Genomic DNA, 26,202 nt, shown 5'->3' on the forward strand with positions numbered 1-26,202 from the left:
AGTACTACTTTTCATATCAGTGAACCCTTAGGATATAACATTAAAGACCTGTTTTTGACTATTTATAAGTCTTCCATGAGACTAATTGAAATACATGAGAATGATGACACGTCTTACTATGAGGCACTGACCATCTATCAGGCCATTCCTTCTAAATATCCTGTTAAAGAGGAAAATACAAGATACAAAATGCAAAATTAGTTTTTAAAAATACAAAATTTTTAAAAATTATTAAAGTTCTCTATATCTATATCTATATAGATAGATATAGATGATATAGATATATATATAGATATAGATGATATACATATAGATAGATGATATAGATAGATATAGATATAGATATAGATATAGATATAGATATAGATAGATATAGATAGAGAGAGAGGAAGGAAGGATAGTGAAGAACGCAGCTAAGTGTTACTTATGGATTGAGTACAGAAATAGGCATTATTAATGATCCAAGTCAAATCTTTCTTATTGGTGCATCTGCCTCTTTTAAGATGCTTATCGGCCTTACAATCAATAAAACAGAGTTCTTTGGGTCTAAACATGAAGAGGGCTACTTTTTAAATATCAGCCCAATACTCAACTATGTGGAGTTTATCTTAATAGAATAAAAAGTAATATTAGAAGTGTGAAAAGTATTCTTTTTATAATTGGAGCCTTGTCTTTTTCACATTTTCCAGTTGGAACGAAAATAGAATAAAATTCTAGAGCAAATCATAAAAAAAATTTGCTGAATTTTGTGTTTTACTACAATATATGACATATCTTTCTGCCGTTTTTCTCTATTATTTTTATGCATACAATTCTGTATTCTCTTACAGATGAGGGGAAGGTTAAAGTGAATGTGGTAATGGATGAAGGAAATCTTTTTACAGGTGAGTTCAATTTTTATTAATTCAATATTGAGCATCTACTATATCACAAGTATGGATCTACAAAAACCTACCTTTCAGGAGCTTATGTACTTGGGGCAAGAAAAGGACATAAATGAATTCAATCAAATGTTATAGGTGCTATGTTTAAAACCTATACAAAGTAAAGAAGGGGCAGAATGATCACTTGTATCTGAGGAAGAGAGACTGGAAAATACTTTAATGGAATGGATAACACATGAGCTGATCCTTGAAAGGTGAGTCTGTTTTGCCAGACAGACACAGTAGGATGGGCATTCCTGACAGAAAAAAAATTATAAAAGGTACCAAAATGAGAAAAATTATGGTACTGTAAGGAACTAGAAGTAATTTGGCATAGCTGGAGTATAAAGTGCTGTCGGGAGTATTTCAAGGAATAAACTTAAAGAATAAGGAATGAGATGTAGTAGGCGGAGTAATGGCTCCCGAAGATAACCAAATCCTAATACCCCGAACTTTTGAATGTTACCTTCTATGACAAAAGGGCTTTGGAAATGTGATTAAGGATCTTGATAGGGAGAGATATCTTTGATTATCTAGTTGGGCCCTAAGTGTAAGTACAAGTGTCCTTAGAAGAAGGAAGCAAAGTAAGATTCAATGACAGAAAAAATAGAAGGCAATATGGCAATGGAAGTAAGATGATACACTCTTGGCTTTGAAGACAGAAGACAGGAAATGAGCCAAGGAATGTAAGTGGTCTCTAGAAGTGGAAAAAACAAGGGAAAAAATTCTCCCCTAGAGCCTCATGAGGAACCAGCCCTGATGACACCTTGACTTTAGCCCAATGAAACAGATTTTGGACATCTGACCCCCAGAACTATAAGAGAAAACAATCTGTATTTTTTTAGGCCACTGAGTTTTTGGTAATTGTTACAGCAACAACAGGAAACTAATATAGAGGACAAATCATGGAGGGCTTGGAATACTAAATAAAAGAGTGTTCATTTCATTCTGTGCAGAGTGGAGAGTCATTCCAGGATTTTAAGCAGGGGATTATGTGATTAGATTTGAAAATTAGAAATATTACTCTAGCAGCAGTAGAAAGGATAAATGGAGGTGTGTGTGCAAGAATAAAGTTGGGGAGAACAGTCAGAAGCAAATTGTAACTGTCAATAAATGGCTAAACTAAACCATTATCTATGAGACTTGAGAGGAAGGCACAAATATAAGAGATGTTATATAGAATCTATAGGATTTGGTTACTAATTAGGTATGGAGATAGAGCAACAGGATAGAGTGAAGGATGATGACTCCTTAGTTTTCGAGTTGGGTAATTGGATGAATGATAGTGACATTCACCAAAATAAGGAATTCAGTAAAACAGTTTAGAAGTAAAGATTTGGTCATATTGAGTTAGGGGTTCCTATAAGATATTTAAGGGAATTTGAACCCTAGGCAGTTGAATATATGAGTAAGAATCTGAGGCTACCTCCTTTTCTGAGACAAGCAAACCTCAAATCAGGAAAGATACAGATAAAGAAAATCGAAGTTGATGTGGGAGTAAAATTCAGAGGGTTTTACCTAAAAGCTTTAATTTTCTCTGTAAAGTAGAAAACAGAATCATCTATTAAAAGCAAAGGCACAGTGGTAAGGTAGGGAACTTCAAGGAAAGTATTGATGATTTCAGATAACTTTAGTGGAAATTGGGAATTAGAGTTGATGAGGAAATGGGAAAGCACTGCTGAGGAGCACCAAGAGTCTAACCCAAATCAGGTATCATAAACAAATAGTAGCAACTTCTCTCATGATTATGACAGTCTTAAAGTGTACCAAGTTAGGAGGTTTTCAAGGCTGATATGACAAAAGAATGAAAGCATAAAGACATTAAAAGTGTAGTCAAGAGAGCAGTTAAGTGGTCTAGTGTGGATAGGAAAGGAAGTTCTGTTATGATGGAAATTATGAACTTGGACAAAAGTAGAGGATGGGAATGAAAATCTCTATAGAGACCTTAATGAGTGTGGTAGGAGTAACAAAGTGAAAGAAGTGAAAGAATATGAGGTTCTGGCATGTGAGAATTCAAAATTTTAGAGGTAAAGCATTTCTGGATAATGACAAAGTCCATAATGGTTAAATTGTATAGAATTAAGGATATAGTCATTGAGGATAAGTCAAGAAATTTTGAGGCCAGTTTGTCGAGTGAGTTATCCATATAAAGACAGGAATTTTCTGTAATGATGTCAGGAGTTTAGGTGCAGAGGAATACTGTGAGTAATTGGACAAGCTTCTGAATGACCAAGAAGTCAGTAAGTGACAATAAAAAGAAAACCAAATTTCATGAATCTTATGACAGAGGTTTGAGTACAGTTGGAAAGCAGCAGTTGGGATCTAGGAGAATGCCAACCCCTAAGTAAATGGGATATAGAAAAATGAGCAGTTTTCTCTCAAAAAAAAAAAAGAAAGTAATAGAAATATCTATTAGGAAGAGGCAAAATTCAGTTAGGAAGGAAGGAAAGAGTCTGTAAATAAACTGAAGATATAGAAAAATTTATATTTAATGAAATCTGAGTCTGAGGGCACTGTGGAGAGAGTTGAAAAGAAAGCTAGCAATGGAAAGAAAAATCGGAATAGTAAAACATAATATATTAGGATAGAAATTTTTGAGGGGCTTACACTTTGCTGAATGAGAATGATACAGATATGGTTAAAAGATATGGTTAGACTGATGACTTCGAGGCAGAAGGTTTATGTCTGTCAAAAGTTTGATCGAGTTAACAGATTAGGAAGTCACTCTTGTGTCTGAAGAGTCATTCCCTTGGCTGGTTACAGGGGGATATTAGTAGCTCCTGTTCCATGGCTTCACAGAAGCGCTCTGAAGCAGCAGCCCTTTCCAGGCACTTGTGCAGAAGACTGGCTAACTCCTCAGATATTCCCCCGCCAGTGGAAGCACTGCAGTGTGGTTCCAGAGGGCTAAAAGCAAGAGTTATCTTTAGCTGGAATTGAAAATGATTAGAGCATCCAAATTGTCTGCCTGAACTGCATCTTTTTTCCCAAGATTATTTAGATATAATTGATATACAACTTTATATAAGTTTAAAGTATACAATGTGATTACCTGATACATGTATATATCATGAAATGTTTACTACAGTAAGGTTTGTTAACACATCCTTCACCTCACATAACTTCCATTCTGTTGTTTTTGTTGCTAAACTATATCTTCAAGCTAGAAAGAAGAGCCATGGTGAAGGGAAGTTTCACATAGCCATCCTACAAGCAGATTGTGAAATGGTTGCAGGGGCAAGGCTATGACGTGATTTCCAACCTCATAACCAAGAACTAAAGCCAAGTCCGTCACCAAGCAAATTTGCTAGCCTTGAGTCTTATCCATTCTTGTGATAGTTTGGTGATCCCCTATTTGTTTTACTCTAACACTTTACATGAATGCTTTAAGGAAAAAAATCTCGACATGTTCATTTTCCTGGGGCACAAAAAAGAAGTGAGCTTGTAAGACTGCCTCTAGATTCCTAGCCACCCTTATGGAAGCCCAAAAAGTATCCTGGGTGGTAGTAGCTGCCACGAAATGAGAAAAGCAAGCCTACCAAAGCTCTGAGGCATGACAGAGAGGCTGTGTTAGGAAAGAAGCCCCTGGAGAAAAGCCCTGTTCCGTGATATGTAATTAAGAAGACTGTAAAACCAAGATTTTAATGTTTGCACAAAATTATATTTTAACAGCAAGTTTTTTTTATCGATGCATTCTCTTTATCTATCTACTGGTGAATGTTTCCATCTACTAACTCACACCTTAATTTTGATCATCATTGTGTTAGCCCAAAAGCCCTAAAATTATGTCTTAGCAATAGGTGCATTTTTGCCAGATTCATTACATTGTTTAACCAAAAAATGCCATGTAGACATTTTTTATAATATAGAATCATCATTCTTCAAATTTTCAACTGTTATCATGTTTTACTTTTTAAAGGCAAGAAGGTTGATACTAGTAACCTGGAAAATGTGCTGGAAAATATGGGGATAAACCTCACAGAAGATAAAAGCACAAAACTACTGAACAATCTTCCAGTTGATGGTGAGCACTAAAAATATCACAGTGGGAAAAAAATCACAAGTGGCCTTTAAGAAAAGTTTAGTATCGGGACTTGTGTGACTAATAGTCTCTGTTTAAGGAATGTTCCATGTCCTCCACCACTAAAATAATTACACCAAATTCCTGGATTTATTCTTGAAAATGAAATAATATGTTTCTAGAGTAAAACTTTAAAAGTTTTTGTTTCTGAAATCATGCATGTTTTATTCTATTTAAATTATGTAACTGCTGCCTGAGACTTAATTTTTTCTTTTCTTATAGCCAAAGGAAAGGTATATATGAACAGATTGATGAAAGAATTAAAATGTCTTGAAGGTGAGTGTGAAGTATGATGAAAAGTCAGGTAACACTGAAGTCATTAAACTTTGCTCTTATTTTTAAAACCTCTTCATATTTTACAATTTTCAGATTATTAATCTTGCTGTCCTAGTTGTTTATTAATTCAATGTTTATTCTTTATATGCTATAGACACACTACAGTCACCAAAATGGTTTAACTACAGTAGACTCAAAAGCAGTAGTTCTCAAATAAAGTTTTATATCAGAATCACCAGGGGGAAATTTTTTTTAGCATTTAGATCACGAGGCCCCTTTCTGGTTATATTGATCTTGAACTTCCAGAGATAGTACCTAGAAATATATGTTATTAAAATTTTTTTCCAGATGGCTTTTATAAAGTAAATCTATGGATTGGCTGGCTAACTGGCTGGCTAGATGAATGGATGGATTTATAGTTCTCAATTTAGCAAATTTCAAATCCTACTGTGCAGACACATTTATAAAGGTTGATTTTAGTCTTTGCCATGACTTAGCAGATACCCCTAACTCCTCATTTTCTTGTTTTAAAAGTTTTTCTCAAAGCCACTGCAGAATCCCACAGATCAGAGTTTAGGAATTCCTGACTTACACAACAAAATCTTTTACTTGAATAGTTTGATTGTTCTTTGCTCTTCATTCTCTATATAGTATTGATGTATAGGTATGAGCAAGAAGGACCCACTCTTTACATCATTACAAGTATTTCTCATGTCACATCCCTTTCTTTCCTAAGGGACGAAGGTATCTTCAAATAAGCTGGATACTTTCATGAAAAACATGGGAATTGATCTCAAGGAGAAAGAAATCCAGGAACTGAAAGACTGCCTACCAGTTGATGGTGAGAGTTTTGAATATTAATATACCCCTTAAAAACTTTGGACATGAGGCTAGTATCAGGGCTGGAATGACTAAAGATGAGATATATGAAAAGAGGGGGAAAAAAAGAGTAGGGCCTTCACCACAGCTACCAAACCGAGCCCAATGGCTAACACTTAGAAAGGATCACCAAGAATGTTGCTTGATATAGATGGCAAGTGTTACTCTACACAGGAAATATCAAGGTCTAATGAGACTACTCAAGGTTTTAATATTTGAGTCCCTAGGGCTAATTCAGCATTAAATAGCAATGACCAACCCCTACATAGTTCTGACATGTGCAAGGCACTGTTCTGAGCACTTTACTTATATTATCTTATTTAATCTTCCAAACAACTCTCTAAGGTAGTTTCCATTTTTACCCGCATTTTACATGTAAGGAAACTATGGCACAGAGAAGTCAAGTCAAGCTTGCCTACAGTCAGAGAGCTGTTATGTAGTGGATGGGCAATCTGGCTCCAGAAACTCTCTTAACCATTCTGCTATACCAACATGAACTACTATAATCAACAAATTTAAGAAGATACACAGTAATGTTACCAATTGAATTAATTAAACTTGGCATGTATTAAACTGTTCATGCTAGTAGAAGCAAGAAAAATTCATCAGGAAATTTTGAGGGATAACCACTCCCTTCAGGAGGTAGTAGATACAAGATTGATCTAAGTCAGTGAATATGGATTTTTCTAAATCAATAGTACCTTTCATTCTTTCATTCCATAAACTTTAATTGAATGGCTGTGATATGTCAGGCACTGTTTTTGGCTTCTGGAAACCTTGCCTTAATAAGAGGTAAGTGGGTTTTCCAAAAGTGACTTTGTGGTTGCCGTGTTTTCCTGGTATCCTGAAACATGAGAAAAGATGCCAGCATAGTGATTTAAAATGTGAGGCTATTAATCTAATTCTTATGGACTACCTTGCACATCTACAGAATCATCTGAGATAGGATGGAAAACTGTTTTGGGGGCCTGACAGGCCTCAGTGGAGCTAATTAGAGACATACAAAGTAAAGGACATGATGGCAGCTGTCCTTTACAGGCACAGACCTTTATCCAATAAAGATTCTTTCTTATTCTATTTAAAAGATATGATAGCATTCTTATGAATATAATACATATTATAAAACTATAAAAGAATACCAATAAAAGATTATCATAATTGAAAAATCATTAAAAAAGAACAAGTGAGGATAAATTCTGCATCTAAGAACCTGGAATATATATTGGTTTTAAAGCTAATTAATTCTTTATATTTGCATTTTGCTAAAACCTTATCATTTAGTTAACGTTCATGGAACATCTGCATCTAAGAACCTGAAATATATACTGGTTTTAAAGCTAATTAATTCTTTATATTTGCATTTTGCTAAAACCTTATCATTTAGTTAACATTCATGGAACAACAATTAACCTAATGCCTAGGTAATAGTAAGAATACAAAGTGATTCCTGGTATCTCACCCTCAGGGCAACTTGCGTGAACATGTTCGAGCAGTGATGGATTGGCACCCTTGACCAAGTCATAAGTGGAGAATGCATATGTCTATAGGCAGCTCTAAGTTCCAGACAGAATCTTGCCTAATAGAGTAATAGCATCTTTTAATGGCTATCTTAACATCCCAATTTGGTGTTCCTCAAACTTGTGATTTTACAACTGCTTAAAATATATCCATTGACCTCTAGTAGCTTCAGACTTTAATTTGAGAAACTATGACTGAAGAAACTAAGTTTTTTCATCATACCTGGGAATTTAACTAAAAATATAAACATGATGATTATCATGTTGGCAACCTAAGAGCAGCCAGACATGCATCCCAACACCCTGTCCTTTAAGAGGATCACTTAGTGCCAAGGTGATCACAAGCCCAAAGGCAAACTTAGTACTGACATAATAGAAACATCATTTTTAAACAAAATTTTTATATTCTAAAAATTTCCGACCCCTGCCCGAGAAAGACTAACCTAATAAATAATAGATTGTCCTGAAGGGAAGGAGAGTGCTTTAAACTTGCTCATGTACTGTGCTGTGTGAATTTTGATTTAGTAAAATTCAGGAGGTATATTAATTAAATTGATAAATCTCTGACATGAAAAAATAATAAACTTCTAGGGAAATGTTTTCAAGTAGTTGAATGTTGGGTTTCTAGTTCAGAATTTAAGGATTTTATATCATTTTTCTAAAAATATTTTTTATCATTTTTATCTTAAAGATGATGGAGAGATTTATTTAAACGTGTTGATGGATGAAGTTAAAAATGTTACAGGTAAGTGAGATGTTACAATGAGGATTATATTATGTGGTCTTAAAGTTTTATATGGAACTGTATTTTTAACATAGTATGTTTCCTTCCTTCATTCATTCATTTGACAACTATTTATTCCACATTTACTACATGCTGGGCATTGTTATAGGCACTTAGGATACATCAGTAAACAGAACAAAGATCACTGCCCCCATGAAGCTTACATTCTAGCAGAGGAAACAAACAATAAACAATAAACATAATAAATAAGTATGTTATATGGTATGTTAGAAATGCTATAGAAAAAAATAAAAAGTAAACGAGACTGAGAGACTGAGGGGGAAAGGACAGTTGTGGTTTTGAATGGGTTATCAGGCCTCCTTGAGAAGATGCATTTGAGCAAATCCTTGAAAGAAGTAAAGGTTTGGCTATGTGTAAATTTCTAGAAAAAAAATGTTGCAGGCATAAGGGACAAGGACTAAGGCCCAAAGGAAGATGCATGCCTGGAGTATTCAAGGAATAGCAAGAAGACCAATGTAGATGAATCTGAGTAAGTAAGGGAAAAAGTAATAGGAGATGAGAAGACAGAGGTGATGGATGCAAAATTAGTCAGGGCCATGAAAGCCCTACCAGGACTTGACATTTCTTTTCCTGAGAGACCTGAAAAGTCATTGCAAGGTTTAGAGTAGAGGCATAATGTAATCTAACCTATGTTTTTATCAGATCTTTCTAGATTCTCTTTGAAAAATAAATAAGGGAAGGGAAGGAGATGGAGAGAGGAGAAAAGAAACCAAGAGTAGAAACAGGAAAACTGTTTAGGGGGCTTTTAGATTAATCCATGTTAGAAATGATGTGGATTCATACCAGGGTGGAAAGCAATGAAGATGGGGGAAAAAAATGGTTGGATTCTGGATGTATTTTAAAAGGAGTCATTGTGGCGGTGGATGTTCATTAGACTTAATATGGTGATCATTTCGTAATATATACAAATAGTGAATCATTATGCCGTACACCTGAAACTAATGTAATGTTATATGTCAATTATATCTTAATAAAAAAATAAAAGGGGTCAACAGAATTTCCTGAATGAATAAATATAAAGTACTAGATAAAGTCAAGAATGATTCTAAGATTTTTGTTCTAAACAACTGAAAGGATAGACTTGCCACTAACTGAGGTAGAGAAAGTTACCAGAAATACAAATTTGAGTGGAAGAAAATTAGGAGTTTAGTTTGGAATATTTTGAGATATCTAATAGACTCCCAAATAGATATGTCAAGTACAAAGCTAGATTCAAGAAAGATATCTTGGCTAAAAATATATCATTGAAAGCCATAGCATAGAGATGGTATTGAAAGCCATCAAATTGAGTAAATTTACCCAAGGAGTGAGTACAGATGGAAGAGGGAGGAGGATTAAGGAATGAATCCTGGAGCACTTCCACATTAAGAAGTGTTAAAGGAGACCAAGAAGGAGTGGCCAGTGAGATAGGTGGAAAACCAAGAGAATATGGTATCCTAAAAGCCAAATAAAGAATGTTGTACAAGGTTTTGAGTGCGCCCAGACACAAACCCCTGAGACAAGGATTATACATGCAGGTAGTTTATTTAGAGGTGACCCTGGAAACACAGCAGAGTAGAGAAGTGAGACATGGATGAAGGCAGCAAATAAAGTGTGTATTTACCAAACAAGTTACCATTGAAGGTACCTAGAACTTAATCCCACTGGGTAATATCTGGGAAATGGTGTAGAACACACTCCAGGGAGCAGTTAGGGAGCTAGGTAATTTTTACATCAACTCCTTGAGAACTGCTCAAGGGAGAAGGAAGCAATATTAGTCCACTGGCATTTCCAGCCAGCTGAGGATAGGCAGAGAAAACTCTGGCAGCCAAAGAAACCCCTCAGACAAAGATATTAGCAATTGAAACTTGGGCTAGCATGCACTGAAATATGCAGTGAAATATATGATCAGGGCATCTACAACATCTGCTATAAGTATCAACCAGAAGAGCAAATCAAAAGAGTCAAATCTTGCTGATCAAGTAAGGCAAGAGCTGAGAAGTGGCCATTGTGTATAGCCACAGAGAGGTCACTGGTGGTATCAAAAAAAGACACTTCAGGTAGTGAGGGTGGAAAGAAGCTCAACTCAAATGAGTAAGAAAATGAGAGGTTATAATTTAGAAATAGTATGAATATCTGAGGAATTTTGCTATAAAAGGGAGCAACAAAAGTAAGAAGTAGTATGAATATCTGAGGAATTTTGCTATAAAAGGGAGCAAAAAAGTAGAATGAAGGGCTAAGTAAATTGGTGAAAACAGTATCAAGAGAAGATGTTTTTCTAATTAAAGAAGTAATAGAAGTTATAATCAAATGGAAGTGGAGGAACTGGTGGTTTGAAAGAGAACATGTGAAGTAGTTAGCAAGAAGATGAAGAAAGTTAATGGACTAGTATAGTGTATTTGCTCAACACAATTAAGGCCTACTTGAAGTTCATGATCATCTATTTAAAGTGAGACCAGTCAGCATAGTTCACTTCAGCTCGAGTTCAGCTGCATGGCTGTAGGCATAGAGTAAATAAAAACTTCTATTTAACTAGGAATGAGATTTTGCCACGTGAGTATATTGAAAGCAAAAGTAAAGTAATTCAAAGCCAATCTTCCACAAAATTTAAACACAATTACTGCTTTCTTTGCTCACCATTGCTTCTTCATTCTACTCCTTTTTGGGTTTAGTTTCATTCTTCCTGAAGTACATCCTTCTTAGTAATTTCAACAAGGGTCATTTCTTGAATCATGGTTTGACTAGATCTAGACTTGTAGATTGTAATTTTACCTTAAAACTCCAAAGTCTGTTGCTAGTATCTCTGAAGATAATGTAATGAAACTGGTTTCACGAGGTTGAAAAACTGAAAACTGGATTTAGCTACTGCTACAAGAAGGAACTTTATCTGCCAGCCTTTCAGACTCTCTCTCTCTCTCTCTCTTGTGTCCCCTGTTGGTAGAATTTAAGATGGAGCTAGCTGGCAAAACAAAAATGTGGTTTACAGAATCCCAGCCTCAGCATCACAAAGCACAGTACAGAAGGATAGGATTGAAACTGAGAGATAATAACCAAATATATGGAACGGTATACCCTTTTGGCTACTAAGATATAGACCTTTCTACATATATTTAAACTTAACTTCTATATAACAAAACAACCCAGTTTCCAACTAATAACATGTAACCTTCATACAAATGAAGATGTCTTCACTCTCTTCCCAGAATGAGGAGAAGCAAAGTTCCAATGGTCTGTCTCAGGGAGAAAATCATACTATCTTTGGGTTATATTAATTACTTCTCGAATTTAGTTGCAATCACATTTGAACATTCTTTTACCTAAAGACTAACTTATAAAGTTAACCTACAGAAAAACTTGCATTTAAATTAAAAAGGGAAAAAAAAGAGAAGAAAATACATACAAATATAGATAGAAAGACAATAATGATAGATAAACATGTAGATTGATAGATGATAGGATAGATAGATGATAGATAGATAGATAGATAGATAGATAGATAGATAGATAGATAGATCCAATGTTTTCTATTCTCTATCTTTGCTATTAAAAATCAACTGTAAGTCTTCATTGTTTATTTATAGTTAATCTCTTTTCCTCTTGTAACTTTTAGGATTATCTCTGTCTTCAAAGTTCTCATTATCATATAGCCAAGTATGCACTTTTCATTTTTCCTGCTTGGAACTTGTGATTACTGAAACAACATTCATGCCTTTCATCAGGTCTTAAAAATCCTCAAGCCTTAAGTTTCAAATATTGCCTCTTCCCTTTTTTTTTCTTTTTTCACCTTTGGAAACTCCTATTATATGTATGCCAGACCTCCTCATTCTACTCTTCATAACTTTCATTTCTATATTTTTCCCTTTATGTCTTTGTCCTAATTTTTGAGACTGTCTCAAACCTTTTTTCTAGTTCACTAATTTTCTCTACACTGTGTCTCATAGTGTTTGACCATTGAGGTTTTAATTTCAATAATAATATTTTTATTTCTAGATATAGTTTTAATTCTTTTTCAGATCAGCCTGTTCTTTTCCCAATTTCTTATTCTTATGGTTTTTATGTTTTTTCTTCTTTTTAATGGATTTTAAATATGCAATGTTTCGAATCTATCTCCCTATCTCACATGTGCAGTTTACAGTGTAATTATGTATATATAAATTCACTCAAGGTGAAAATTTTACAGGGAGCCAGCTACTTTTGTCATTTTTAAAACCAGTCTCATAATTCAAGCAAAAGAAGAGGAAGGGGAAGCAGACAGGGAGGCCCAGAGGAAGAGAAGGAGAAGACAGAAGAAGAGAAAAAAGAATTATATTATTATATTATAATATTACATTATTGGTTGAATTGTTTATATTAGCTGTCAAACAGCATCTAAACTACTGAGAAATTACACAATTCCTATTTTACTTATTATATATGCTATTGTCTTATCATTTGAATAGACTTTCTTGGGTTAAAAATATTTTTCTCATTCTCCTCCATGATTCTGAATAGCTAAACAAGACTTCATTATGTTTTGTTCTTCCCTCTGCACCTGGAAAAAATATTTCATAAATATGCATACTTTCCTTCCTAAAGGAGAGAAGATTTATACTAAAGACCTGAAAAATGTTCTAAAAGACACGGGAATAGAGATCACAAATAAGGAGCATAAAAAGCTGGTGAAAACTCTGCCAGTTTCTGGTAAGCACTTAAGTGTGTTCAACTCCACTGATGTCTAAATATTTATTCACTCAACAAACATTTACTGAAGACCTGTTGTGTGCATGCATGGTACTATACTAAATTCTGGGTGAAAAGGGCCCATGTCTACAGGGACCATGTTTTCTCAAGCCCCTACCTTCTTATACTAAACTTCAAGGAGTTTATTTTCAGGTTTTATATAAAAATTCTAATATTTGAAACATTTTCTGTCAATTAAAACTATTTTCTAAAAGACTTAGTCTCAGCATTTTTAAAAACATTATTCTTATCATTTAGATTTTGGTTTAGGAAACCAGGACCTCTTCAATCATAAGTCCCACCATAGGACAAATAAGTTCTTCTGTCCCTTTGGGAAAAATCTAAGGTTTAAGCTGGAAGACCTAAATCGAAAGGGCAGAAGGGTAGGAAAGCTGAAGAAAGAAAAGATAAAGCCAAATAGAGAGAAGAAAATGGAAAAGGAAAAGTTGAGTGTATTTCAGCACAGCACCCTATATCCTATTCAGTGGATACAGGATTCACTACATTGAGTTTTCTAAATGCTTTTTATTTCGTTGAGAATGAATTGTGATAACTTTTTAAATTTTCCCTTTCTGAAAATAAACATTTTGGTTTTTATGAATTGCCAAAAACTCAACAGTATTTTATCTTACAGCTGATAAATGGGTGTTTGAGAAAAAATTACTGGAAGGCATGAAATCTTTCAAAGGTAAGTGAGAAAAAGAATAAGGACAGTGAAATCTGAGATTATCATAATTGTTTTTTCTGATGATGTAGAAAATCAGAAAATGGTACATTTATATAACAAACATCCAAGTGCTGGGTATTTGAGAATAATCTGGACTATATAGTGTAGCACACATTGAAAAAAATGTAATTACCCATAATCCCAAATAATATCTTTTTTATTACAGTATTCTCTGTTCTTTATTCTGTGTATACATGTGTTGTTAATTAAACTCTTATTGTATATTATATATATCCTGCACTTAATCCTAAATTTTTAGTACAAGAATTTCACCATGGCATTTAAAAATTCTTTGTAAACATAATTTTTAATCACTATCTCATTGGATTGTATTATAATTTAATCATTCTTTTTTGTTGAACATTTAGATGGTCTCCACTCTTTTACTATTAAACATCCGTGTTCTTTATACATTAATCTTGATCCAACTTTAGAGTCATTTTCTTTAGATAGATTCTTCCAGCTGGAATTATTAGGTCGAAAAATCTTAACATGTTTAAGGCTTTATTTTATACAAGTGAATCACAGTACCTATTACCATTATGTTCAAGCCACAATAGATTATGTTCACATTTTTTTAACTTTGCTAATTTGATAGATGAAAAATGGAATCTGATTATGGTTTTGATATTTTTGTTACCAATGAAGTTGAAAATGTTTTTATATCATTATGTCTTTCAGTATTTTTATTATTTGTCTGATTCTTTGCCCATTAACCTATTGGAGTTTGAGCATTTTCCTATTAATTTGAATGATTTCTTTATTAATTAAAGATATTAGCTCATTGTCACATCTATAGAAAATATTTTCCCAGTTGGTTGTCTGCATTTTTATTTTATTATTTGTATTTTTTACAACAGCTTTATTGAAATTTTATTCACATACCATACAATTCATCCATTTAACATGTAGAATTCAACAGTTTTTAGTATATTAACAGAGTTGTATGACTATCACCATACTCAATTAAAACATTTTCATCACCCCAAAAAGAGACACTGTACCTATTAGCAGTCACTCCTCATTCCCAACAATTGTCCCAGGCCTGAGATCCACCAATCTACTTTCTGACCATTATGTTGTATTTTGACAGTCATTTTTCATTTTTCTGTCTTTATATCAGTTATTTCTTTTGTGATTTCTTCTTGTGTTTTTGTATTCAGAAAGTGCTTTACTATCTAGACAGCACATAAAAATATATATATACTTTATCCTGTTTTCCTAAGATTACACTTTTTACATTTAATTACTCATTTGAAATGTATTCATTGACTCTTTGTAAATTCTTATATTTTTATAGTGACTCGATCAAAACTACACCGATAGTTTTCAGTTATTCTACTTCATTAAGTAGAGTTTTTCTTTATGTATGATTACATCAAGGTCATTTATTACTATATCAAGTTTTAAATCTTATTTTTCTGACCAGAATACCATGAGTTACTTGTCTCCTCTGCCTAATTTCCTAGAATTGCCAAACTTTCTTTACTTTTTTCTCCCCAGTATAAACTTCTCCCAGAAGTTTAGTTATGGGATCATGTTCTCTTCCTGACTCCCACATAACTTGCTATAAATAGCTTCTTTGTGCTTCCATTGTTAGGAATTGATGGCCTCCACTTTTCATTTTGTGACAATCCTTATCTACTTTTCTTGTTTTTATTAAGGAGGAAAGGTTCATGTCAGTGACCTAAGAAATGCTCTACAAAAAACTGGATTTAGACTTGAAGCAAATGAAATTCAGGACCTGCAGACTCACCTACCAATTATTGGTGAGCATTTAAGACACCTTTATCCTCTAGACAATGACTAGTCTACTCCGAAAGCTGTGAGAAAACACACGTTGGGGACATAAGGTTTCCAAAAGTCAAAGTTTTATTTGAAAATTTGAACTATACCATCTACTGTCATTTGTTTTCTTAAAACAACAGGCTCACTTTGTTCATTTTCAAGATGTTTCCCAAACACCAACTCTGAATAACTATATTTTGTCTATCAGTCATTTTCTCAAGTAAAAATGTTATTCCATGAAAAAACATTTAGTTTGCCTCCAACTCAATCACACGAGTTCTTTTCCTCAAGAAATTATTGTGTTTATACAATGCAGCTGAAGTGCTTTATGCAAACTTCTCATTTCACTACACAGGATATTTAAAAGATATGTTCTCAGGGGTTAAGATTTAATAAAATAAATAAGTTTTGATGCTTTATCAAGGATATTCTTAAGTGAAACATATTATTTTACTACAAGCATGTATAGTGAATAACACATGACTGCTAGTACAGACTTTTGCAACTGCCTTGATTCATGAAAAGATACCAGCTGTTTTACCAATCCACCACTTTGGTACCATTGGTGTAAATGTCAACACAATAAAAAAGGCAAAAGGGTGTTGTATTGGGTGACTCCAGAGATCTACTTTGAAAACTGCTGCTCTAACCTGTTTTAGCTTCCCACTCGTGCAAGAGAACTATATCAGAAAACAGGAGAATTGGACTATAGGGTAGAGCTGACTTCAAACAAAAAACTCACTTACCATAATACTCTAAAGATTTTCAACAGCTAACAGCTTATAAAATGAAGTTATATTAATTGAATGGACATATACTTAAAGCTTAAATCTTCTTTCCTCTGCTACATGTTCTTGTGGATTGAAAATTCTAAAATAAAGCATGAAAAAATTATTGGGACTCCATACACCGTATCTTTATTTATGAATTTTATATGTTTTCAAGTCTCATTTTCTTCATCTAAATTCTGAATTTTCTTACAGAAGATGAAAAGGTTTCCTTGGATATGTTGATGGATGTAGCAAACAATTTTACAGGTGAGTGAGAATTTATATAATACATTATAAAATTGAGATCTTGCTACTCTGAAGAGAATTACTTTTCTAAAGCATCATTAGTAGGTTCACTCTGCTCTTTTACCTATTTATTGATAATTTTGTCTTATTGACAACAGTTTGGATTATTAGAGATTTAGGAAAAGTGTGAGCACTCAAAAAGAAGTATTAACTTATCCAATATTTTGGCCACGAATGTGTTCCTTTTCTAATGTGTAAAAAATCTAAATCTAGGTGAACTCACTGAATCTCAATGTGAAGTTTTTGCATCAGGAAATATGGTCACCATGAACAGTCAGTCCCATCATTCAAATCGTGAAGTAGTAACAGAGATATCACTTGCCTGTAGAATTATGTAGTCTATATACCATCAAAAGTCATTGGGCACTTATACGGCCCCCATGTTACTCAATGCTATATTGACACATACACAGAAATGTTATCTTATTATTTAAATTAAAGAACCTTTTTAGGTACTGAATTTCACAATAACTGTGTAAGTAAAGTCAGCTCATGTATTAAACTTCATCCTATGGTTAGAAATAATCCTGTGTTGGATTATATTTTTTATAATTTAAAATAATTAGATCTCTTAGTATTGTCACCTGAAACAATTCCAATCTTTTCAAAGGAGAAAAGATTGAAGCCAGTGATGTTAAAAATGTGCTGGGAAAAATGGGAATTAAGCTCACTGAAAAAGAACAACTGATGCTGTCAAAAACTCTGCCTGTCTCTAGTGAGTATTTAATATATCATCATGGTGCTCAGGAAGATGAAGTGTTGACTTCTGGGTGAGAATTGTCCAGTGCCCTGAGAAACCCCATAAGAAAAATGCAGTTCAAGCATACTATGTTCTTGTTACTTGCATTTTAATTTAGAAGTAAAAAACTTGCAAAGTGAGAAACTTCTCTTTTCCATTCAGCCAATGGGCCCCTGCTAAATAGTTTAACAGCTACACAGCTAAATTCTTCTCTAGTCCCCTGAATATGCCCTGCATCCTTAGTCCCTACCCCAGTAGCCCTCCCATCTCCCCCATAATCCATCAACTAAAATATAAACACCTGAGAGCAGGGTCAGTATCCATTCTGACTGAACAGTGGCCCTTAGTCAGTGCCCCAGCCAGTCAGTCCCTCAAAAGTTCCACCTCCTGGGTACCTGCATAGGCTTGCCCACAAAGACACTAGAGGCCAGCCTATGCTTCACCTCTTGACTGGTCCCAGGGACCCCCACATAGACATCCTAACCCTTATACCTTCTGTCCCCAATTGTTCCCAGGCAAGAGTAAGCCTGCACATCACCAAGTACGCTAGTGCCCCTGGGCAGGAAATTCTCAATGCCCATCTTAATTCTCTCCACATTACCTAAGGCTGTGGCCACTCACTATGTCTAGTGTTCCCCCAGATTGCTCTCAAGGAGCCAATTGTGACAATTGCAGAATTCTTAGGATATTGGCTCTGAGAGAGAGGGATAAAGATGCAGAATGAAGCGGATGGACTGTAATGAAGACTACTGTAGACACATTCCAGGTACTGAGGGTTCTGTCAACACTACAGACACTCCTGCCACAGGATGGAGGCCTCTGAGGGCAGACAACACCTGTGAGCATGGGTTAGGTTGGAAGATGCCCCTTGTTCTCTGTCTCTGTTGAATTTCACCTCCATTTATGGAATTTGTTTAAAGAACAAAATTTTTTTTCTTATTTAAATATTGTTTTATATCACTGCTTGGGTTAACTATTTTTAATAGCATCCCTTTATAGGATCCACTATTAGGGGCTAAATGCATAGGAATACCTCATGGCCTAGAGCATAGGCAAGGAAAAGAGAGAAAGGCAGAGAGGTCAAAGTGCAGTCAAAGAAGAGAACGCAAAGAAAGAAGCACTTACGTGTGTTCATAGCCTGCACTAACTACTGCCGTGTGTTCCAGCTAGGGGATAGATTATCCACATTGAGGGCAGTCCTTATCTTCTGTTACTACGTGAAGATGAAAAAGAATGGAGTTCTAGGTGACTCATATAAAATGTCATAAAATTACAGGGCTCTTTATCCTTTTATTTTGACTCGAATTTTACCATATCTTACAGGAGATGGAAAAGTATATAAGAAAAGATTACTGGATGGTGTGAAGACTTTAAAAGGTAAGAATCATAAGAACAACAGCTAAAATTTATTGCAATTTGCATTACTTTTCAAAACTTGATTACTGATACTGAATTTATACCTCAAGACCTACCATTCTTCTTTGGGTAGGATTACATTTGAGGAAGTCATTGCCAATAATATGTAGCAAGTTGGAAATTCTCATTTCACTTAGGTTGGTTATCTATCACAATTCATCAGATGTGTCTAATTCTTCTTTTTCATTCATAATTACTTCAATTAAAAGTTATAACAATGATGAGGGAGAGCTTTGTCTTCTCAACTCCAACACTGACTGTCTGGGTTCACTTAATGGCCAGTGTTTCACTCTCCACTTGGGGTTAATGTATACTCCAAGCTAGCATCTTCCACTTATTTGATTTACTTGTCTTTCTTATTTTCATCTTCTTCTTTCCTAAGGGAAAAAAGTCAGCATCAATAGCCTGGACACCCTTATGAAGAACATGGGAATTCATCTTGAGAAAGAGGGCTATGAGGATTTACTAAACCATCTGCCAGTTGATGGTAAGTATTTCAGAGTCCATGGTACCTGGAGGAATCTTATGACATCTATATGAGAGCTTCTGAGAGCTTCTGAAAGAAAAGCTATTTTTTAGTTTCTTTGAAAAACTTATAAAATATTTCAAACATGCATAAAAACAGAACAACATAACAAACACTTGTGTATCTATTGGCTAGAGTTAATAGATGTTACCATTTTGCCGTATTGCTTCATACATTTTCCTTCCTTCCTTCCCACACATTTTCCTTCCTTCCTTCCCACCTTTGTATACTTTTTTTTAACAGAAAAAGTTTCATTAATAACTCAGTAAGACTAATTTTGCCAGGTAAAAATGTCAAAGATGCAAAGACAGGATAATTGATTAGGAAGAAATTACTAAGACATGAGCCCCAGGCTAAGATTTCCTCATTAGAGCACTTTTGAGTCAATCACAGAACCTGTGACTAATTAAAAACCTGATGAAAAATAAGCTTCTATCAAGAGCCAAGCAGCACATCTTACAATAGAGCCAGCATATGCCAACCTAAAAGGAACAAGTCGTTTTTCTCCCCTAATTCAAGGTTCCTATTCTCAACTAGTGATTGGTAGGTATAGCTAAGGTAGGCCACTGCTACCAGCAAACATCTTCAATGCTACCCTTATCTATGTCTGGCCTTAATATAGAAAACAGTTTTGAACTAGCTTCTAGTCTAAAACTTCAGTCTCCCTGGGTTTAACTACATTGGTAATTATCCATCATTTTGTCTGGCCCCTCTTTCTATCATGAAAAAAATCTCCATAAATCACTTTTTAATTGTGATATTGTCCTCACATGTTAGCTAGGGGTCTTCGAAATGCTTTCTACTAAAAAAGATATTATTACCAATGAAGTATTTTTAGAACTCTTGATTTAAAAAAAAAGAAAAAAAAAAGACAGTATTGTTTTCTAATCCAAAGACAATATTTCTGTACCACTAGCAATCTTTCATTCATTTAGCTAGCCCAAACTATATGCAAAACATTGAACTGGAGAGTGGACAATTTATACCTGGTCGTATAAATAAAATTAAGGCATGATCTCTGCTCTCAAATAATTTACAGTCCTACGTGGTGGAGGCGGGGCACATAAACAAAATTTAGAGTGGCGAGATGGCATAATGTTAAGGTTTAATGGTCAGCTGTTTATGTAAACAAATGACTTCTAGATTCAAATTCCATATGTTCCCTTACCAAGTCTGAAGGGAAAGGCCTATTAGAAGGGATTACTATTAAACTTGCTTCATCTCTATGTTAAGGGTCATTTAATACTTTATAGAAATTGGTATTAATTAAATGGATATTCACTTTAAATTATCATTTTGATCTTTTTCTTTCCTCTGTTTCTTGCTTATCTTGAGTTAAAAGTTACTAAAGAAAATCATGAAAAACAGCTGAATTATAACCCTTTATATTGCAACTTAAATTTTTCATATTGTTTTTCTAAGTCTAAGGTTTGGTTGCTGTGCCTGAATTGTCTTTTCTTACAGAGTCTGAAATGGTTGATTTGAATGTGGCGATGGATGAAGCAAAAGCTTTTACAGGTAAGTAAGAAGTTGTGGTTAAAAGAGAATTCATTATTTATGAAGACCTTAATGCTTTATAGAAGAAAAAAAAAGGATGTTTTAAACAGTAGTTTTCTCATTGGGCTATTATTAATATGCTAAGTTGACTCTACAAATTTAATGGTTAAATGTTTGTTGTTTAATCTTACTATTTGATTTGGTATCTTTCCATATACAGCTATATTATATGTTTTTACCAATAATGCTTTTCACTTCATCATTGTTTAAACAATCAAAATATAGATCTACACTGTACAATCTCAAGGTGAAGCTTTTATAGTGTAATCAAGAAATATGGTTACTATGTCAAAAGACCTCATACTTCAAAAAATATGACATTTTATTTGTATCTGAAATTATATAACCTTTTATTTAGCTTGACTTAAAAGTATAAATTCTATATCTTGCTTAACACACTCACATGTCCTTTGAATCTACATAGTTTAACAAGTTTCATAGTCAATTTGTTCTTCTAATTTAAGGATGATGTCACATAGGTAATCTTTCACATAATTTGAAATCATTAGTCCATTTCTAAAATTCTTATAAGTTAACAATTCCTATCTTTCCAAAGGAGAGATGGTTGATGTCAGTAATCTGCAGAATGTTCTGAGGAAAATGGGGTTAGTACTCACTGATGAGGAGAAGGAGGAGCTGCTGAAAACTCTGCCAATTTACGGTGAGGATTTAGCACATCCTTTGAAGCTTGGAGTTGTGGGCTTGTGTGTGAAAACTGCTGAAAGTATATATCTGTATGTCCAATACAACCTGTTTAGAAAACAATTCCCACACAAGAAGAAATCCTCCTTTTGTTGCTTACATTTTAATACTGAAAATTGGCAACATCTGTCATGAGTCTCCCTCCTTTGATTATACTGTCACCCTGTGAGCGTTGCCTAATCTAATTCATGACCAAGGAGAGGAGGAAAACCAGGGGAGTAAGAGAAGGAAGGAAAAAGAAAAAAATGAAAACTTCAAAATTCAATATATAGGTACATTTATGTAAGTGAAAAGTCCCCCCATCCCCCGCCCAATTAAAGCTTTCTTTATCTTTGGGTTCATTCTTATTTGAGGGCAAAATAAAATAAACTTCTAAACAAATCGGAAGGATGTTTTTTTCCCCTGATATTATGAATGTTATTTTTGTCTTTATGCTTTTCTAATCTTCCCATCATTTAACCTATATTCTTAATTGTATCATATTACAGCTGATGGAAAAGTATATAAGAATAGATTGCTAAAAGGTGTGAAGGCCCTCAATGGTGAGTGAGAAGCATGATGAAAGAGCAAGTAAAACAAAATTCTTATGTTTAACAATTTTTTAAATGTTCCAACATTGCTTCTTGCCAGTTTATCAATCCCTTGTTATGACTCAATATTTACCATTCTTCTTTGGGTGCACTGGTCTTTTGGGATATAAATTAAAATCTCATATTACCGTAGGAAATTTCTAACATGGTTTTCTGGCTAGAACTGTACATATTGGCAGTTGTTTCAACCATGACTTGCCTATTTCTCTCTATTGAGCTCTCATAGAAAACTGAAGCAGAGTCCCCTGGATAGGTATCAAGTAAACATCCTATTTCCACTTTTCATACTGATTTTGAGTAAACATTTACGGGGTTTTTTAGAGTCAAAAGGAAAGTTTATTAGAAAAGGGGTAACACTCCACAAACAGAGTGTGGTCTCTTCTCAGAGGAAGAGAGAGGAAAAGTGAGAGAGACAGTGAAAATAGAGAGGAGGACAGTGAGAGAGAGAGAGTAAAGGCACTGAGAGAGACCTAAACAATTATGTTTTTAATTTTTAATTAGAAAAATATTTTGTAAATACGAAATACTACAAGAAAATTATCTAATTCTACCACTTTAAAGAAAGATATCAAGAAATAAATGTCATGGGGATGTAATGTACAGTATGATGACTATATTTAACAATACCATGTTGTATATTTGAAGTTGCTAAGAGAATAGACCTTAAAAGTTCTCATCATGAGAAAAAAAATTGTAACTATGTGTGGTGATAGATATTAGCTAGACTTATTGTGATGATCATTTTGCAATATCTACAAATATGGAATGATGTCGTATCCCTGAAACTAATATACTGTTATATGTCAATCATATCTCAATAAAACTAAAAGTAAAACTCCTCCCACCTCCCACTGATCTAATCCCTCCCCATAAAGGTAAATACTGTTTACTATTTACCTTTATCTCAATAGTTTTCTCAATTTTTCCTACTTACAACAGACTTATCTTAATCTAATATATTAAATATATTAACATATATCTAATGTATTAATATACATTTAATATAGATAAATATATTAAGTTTCTTTATGCCCTGTGCTTTACCCTCCAATTGAGAGTTTACAACATAGGATCATGATTAGCATTTTTCACTCTTAAACGTCAATACTCATGTTCTAATTATCATAGCAATGATATAAACCATGCCCTTCTTTCCTAAGGACCAAGAGTTAAAATCAAAGAAGTGGAATCTCTTCTGGAAAACATGGGAATTAGACTCAAGGAGGAGGAACTTGAGGAACTAATGACCCAAGTGTCAGCCAATGGTGAGTGTTATAGACATCATTATTATACCCTATAGAGAAACATTGAGCCCTTCTATTACAACTGCTGAAAGTAGGCTTTTTAGTATCATAATGAAGTAAGTGTAAGTAGAAAAACTTAACTCTGACTTATGATGAAATGATGTCTCCAAAAAATGCTTTTTAAAAGATATGTTGGGTATGCCACTTGCAGCACTCAGCCATGGCTGGGAATGCCACACACTTAAGGAGCTAGAAGAAGAATGAATATTTTTTTATTTCATTCATAATGGAACATTTAAGAGAAAAATTGAGAAAATCATAAGTCAATTGATGAACACAGAATGGTTGCAAGACAAAGATTTAATACTCCAATGGTAGAAAAAGCCCTCATACATTAATTTAAAAAAAAAAAAAAAAGAGAGACAGGAAAAAATTAGGCAAATATACAAATAGATAATTTATAAAAGAGGAAATGTAAATGTTCAATAACACTGAAAGATATTTAACCTCCCCAATAATAATGAAAGTACAAAAGAAAACAAGATACAGAACAATTGTCCCTCATCGGACAGGCCAAAATTAACAAGATTGTGAACATTTAGTTCTAGTGAGAGTATGGGGAAAGGGACTTCTGATACATTTTGGATGAGAGTTGCCTTTGCTATATATCCACTTAGAAAAGTCCTTTATCAGTACCTAGCGGGGGGGGGGTGGGGGGAAGGGGGGAACCTTCCCTTTTCCCTGGTGAATCCAGTCTACGTGCCTCATCTATATTCAGTATATCTTTGTGCCGAGACTTGGTCCCTGTTATGCCACTAACTTGTCCACAATTTAATCCTACTGAATTTTAATGTCTTCATATGTAAAATGGGGAGTTGAACTAAATGGTTCTTTATGGTCATTCCTTGCTCTGAAATTAATATAGATAATACATATAAAGTACTTACTGCAGTGTCTGGAATACTCAGTTAAATGTTAGCCATGATGATGGTAGTAATGGTGAAATGATGGGGAAGATGGAGGTGATGTTGAAGAAGAACTAAAAGGAAGAAAAGAAAATTCTATAATCTATAAATTAATTTTAAGTCCTAATAGAATAAATATTATTTACAAATTATGACCTTAATATAAATAAATATGGTAAGATGCAACTTAGAACATTATACAAGAAATAGCCCTGGACTCACTGTATTCCTCCTCTACTAATACTGTCCTTATTCTTTTTTTTTACTGTCCTTATTCTTGGCAACTTCAGTGTCTTCCATATAGATCAGGGGCTTTTGACTTCTCTGTGCCATAGACCCCTTTGACAGTCTGATGAATGGACCATTTTAAATGCATAAAATAAAATATATAAGATGATAAAGAAACTAATTATATTAAAATATAATTTATCAAAACATTAAAGATATGTATTATTAGTTCTTACTAACTCACTTAACAAATTCTAGTAGCAGGTCTAATAATTATTATAATTTTAAAGTAGTGATGAGCATAACCAACTTTTCAGTATATTTCCAACAACTACCATGTCAGTGATTAAATGTCAGTGATTTATATTAGTAACAAGGTCACAGGTTCTACTACTACTACTACTATAGTTTTTTTCCTATATTAATAATTGAAGAATATGCTAACTTTGAGTGGTTAGTGAAAATAAAGGTATATTTTTTTCCCCCTTCAAGCTCAAGTACTCCCTGAATTATAACAATACAGGGTCCATGGACCCAAAGTTAAGAACTCCTGATACAGGTCACCCATCCAACACCCTAACTTGTTCCTTGACTTCTTGAACTTCAGTCATCTTTTCCTCCCCTTCCCTTAACTACCACTCATATTGTGACCTAGACCTTGTCCTCACCTAATACTTCATCACCCCCAAAAACTCTATTTTATATACCCACACTCTGACCTATATCCTTCCAGTACATTTACCATGCAGACATCTCTGCCATATCACAATGTAGGAAGCTTGGACAGCTCGGGTGAATAGTGGCTGGAAGCTATTTAAAAATGCACATACACATGCCCAAAACAGAGTTGGAAAGCAGATTTGCAGCTCTGAAGGAATATATGTAGATGGTAGTAGAAGTCTAAGCCAGTGGGCCTGGCTCCCCCTTCTGCATCACAGACACTTATTTTTTTATTTTATTAAAATAGAGCTGAAATGGCTCCCGCTATAGATGACAACCCAGCATTTTTTCCCCCTGCTAAAGTTTATAATTCTAATTCTCTTACTTAGGAAAAATTATGTGTAAACCAACACACCTTCCACATTCCTGTGACATTATCCATTTACCAATTGAATATGTTGACCTGGTGATATCAAACACGTGCTGCAGCAGAACAGTGTCGAACTCCATCTCCCGCTCTTCTCCAGCCACATAAAGACCTTCATTCTTTAACTACCATCTTCACTATTCAACAACTCCTCCCTCCCGTGTCCTTATTTCCTTCCTTAATTAGATGCAGTGTTTCAATACCATTTAATTTTACAAACTCTCAGAACTCCTATCAATCTTGCCTGACAAAAACCCAGCCATCTCCTCACTCCATGGTTGCTCCTGGACAGCTTAACATTGCTGAAGAAAATCTCAAAACTATGCTAATAGAACTCACTTCCACATAATGGCCAAGAACTTCAAGTCAGCCCTTAACACA

The 26,202-nt window shown here is 34.2% G+C and overlaps 1 protein-coding gene and 1 long non-coding RNA gene across 6 annotated transcripts in view; one reads left to right on the forward strand and one right to left on the reverse strand.

Moving 5' to 3' along the window:
• Positions 1 to 26,202, forward strand: part of EFCAB3 (EF-hand calcium binding domain 3) — a 112,770-nt gene that overhangs the window by 52,609 nt on the left and 33,959 nt on the right. Inside the window, exons 21-36 of the mRNA XM_016128035.2 lie at positions 831 to 884; positions 4,840 to 4,944; positions 5,224 to 5,277; positions 6,014 to 6,118; positions 8,365 to 8,418; positions 13,033 to 13,137; positions 13,811 to 13,864; positions 15,568 to 15,672; positions 16,675 to 16,728; positions 17,378 to 17,482; positions 18,830 to 18,883; positions 19,305 to 19,409; positions 20,913 to 20,966; positions 21,562 to 21,666; positions 22,196 to 22,249; positions 23,458 to 23,562. Of these exons, the coding sequence (XP_015983521.2) occupies positions 831 to 884; positions 4,840 to 4,944; positions 5,224 to 5,277; positions 6,014 to 6,118; positions 8,365 to 8,418; positions 13,033 to 13,137; positions 13,811 to 13,864; positions 15,568 to 15,672; positions 16,675 to 16,728; positions 17,378 to 17,482; positions 18,830 to 18,883; positions 19,305 to 19,409; positions 20,913 to 20,966; positions 21,562 to 21,666; positions 22,196 to 22,249; positions 23,458 to 23,562 (1,272 nt within the window). The remainder of the gene's footprint in view (positions 1 to 830; positions 885 to 4,839; positions 4,945 to 5,223; positions 5,278 to 6,013; positions 6,119 to 8,364; positions 8,419 to 13,032; positions 13,138 to 13,810; positions 13,865 to 15,567; positions 15,673 to 16,674; positions 16,729 to 17,377; positions 17,483 to 18,829; positions 18,884 to 19,304; positions 19,410 to 20,912; positions 20,967 to 21,561; positions 21,667 to 22,195; positions 22,250 to 23,457; positions 23,563 to 26,202) is intronic.
• LOC107501713 overlaps positions 18,781 to 26,202 on the reverse strand; it is a 44,903-nt gene continuing 37,481 nt past the window's right edge. For 4 of the 5 annotated variants that reach the window (XR_004951354.1, XR_004951352.1, XR_004951353.1 and 1 more), the window contains 3 exons: positions 24,489 to 24,580; positions 21,623 to 21,755; positions 18,781 to 19,299 (listed from right to left, as the gene is read on the reverse strand). This is a non-coding gene — a long non-coding RNA (uncharacterized LOC107501713). The remainder of the gene's footprint in view (positions 19,300 to 21,622; positions 21,756 to 24,488; positions 24,581 to 26,202) is intronic. The other variant, XR_001594856.2, reaches the window with a different exon arrangement.

This window comes from Rousettus aegyptiacus, unplaced genomic scaffold (assembly GCF_014176215.1).
Source record: "Rousettus aegyptiacus isolate mRouAeg1 unplaced genomic scaffold, mRouAeg1.p scaffold_m13_p_6, whole genome shotgun sequence".
NCBI classification, from domain to species: Eukaryota; Metazoa; Chordata; class Mammalia; order Chiroptera; family Pteropodidae; genus Rousettus; species Rousettus aegyptiacus.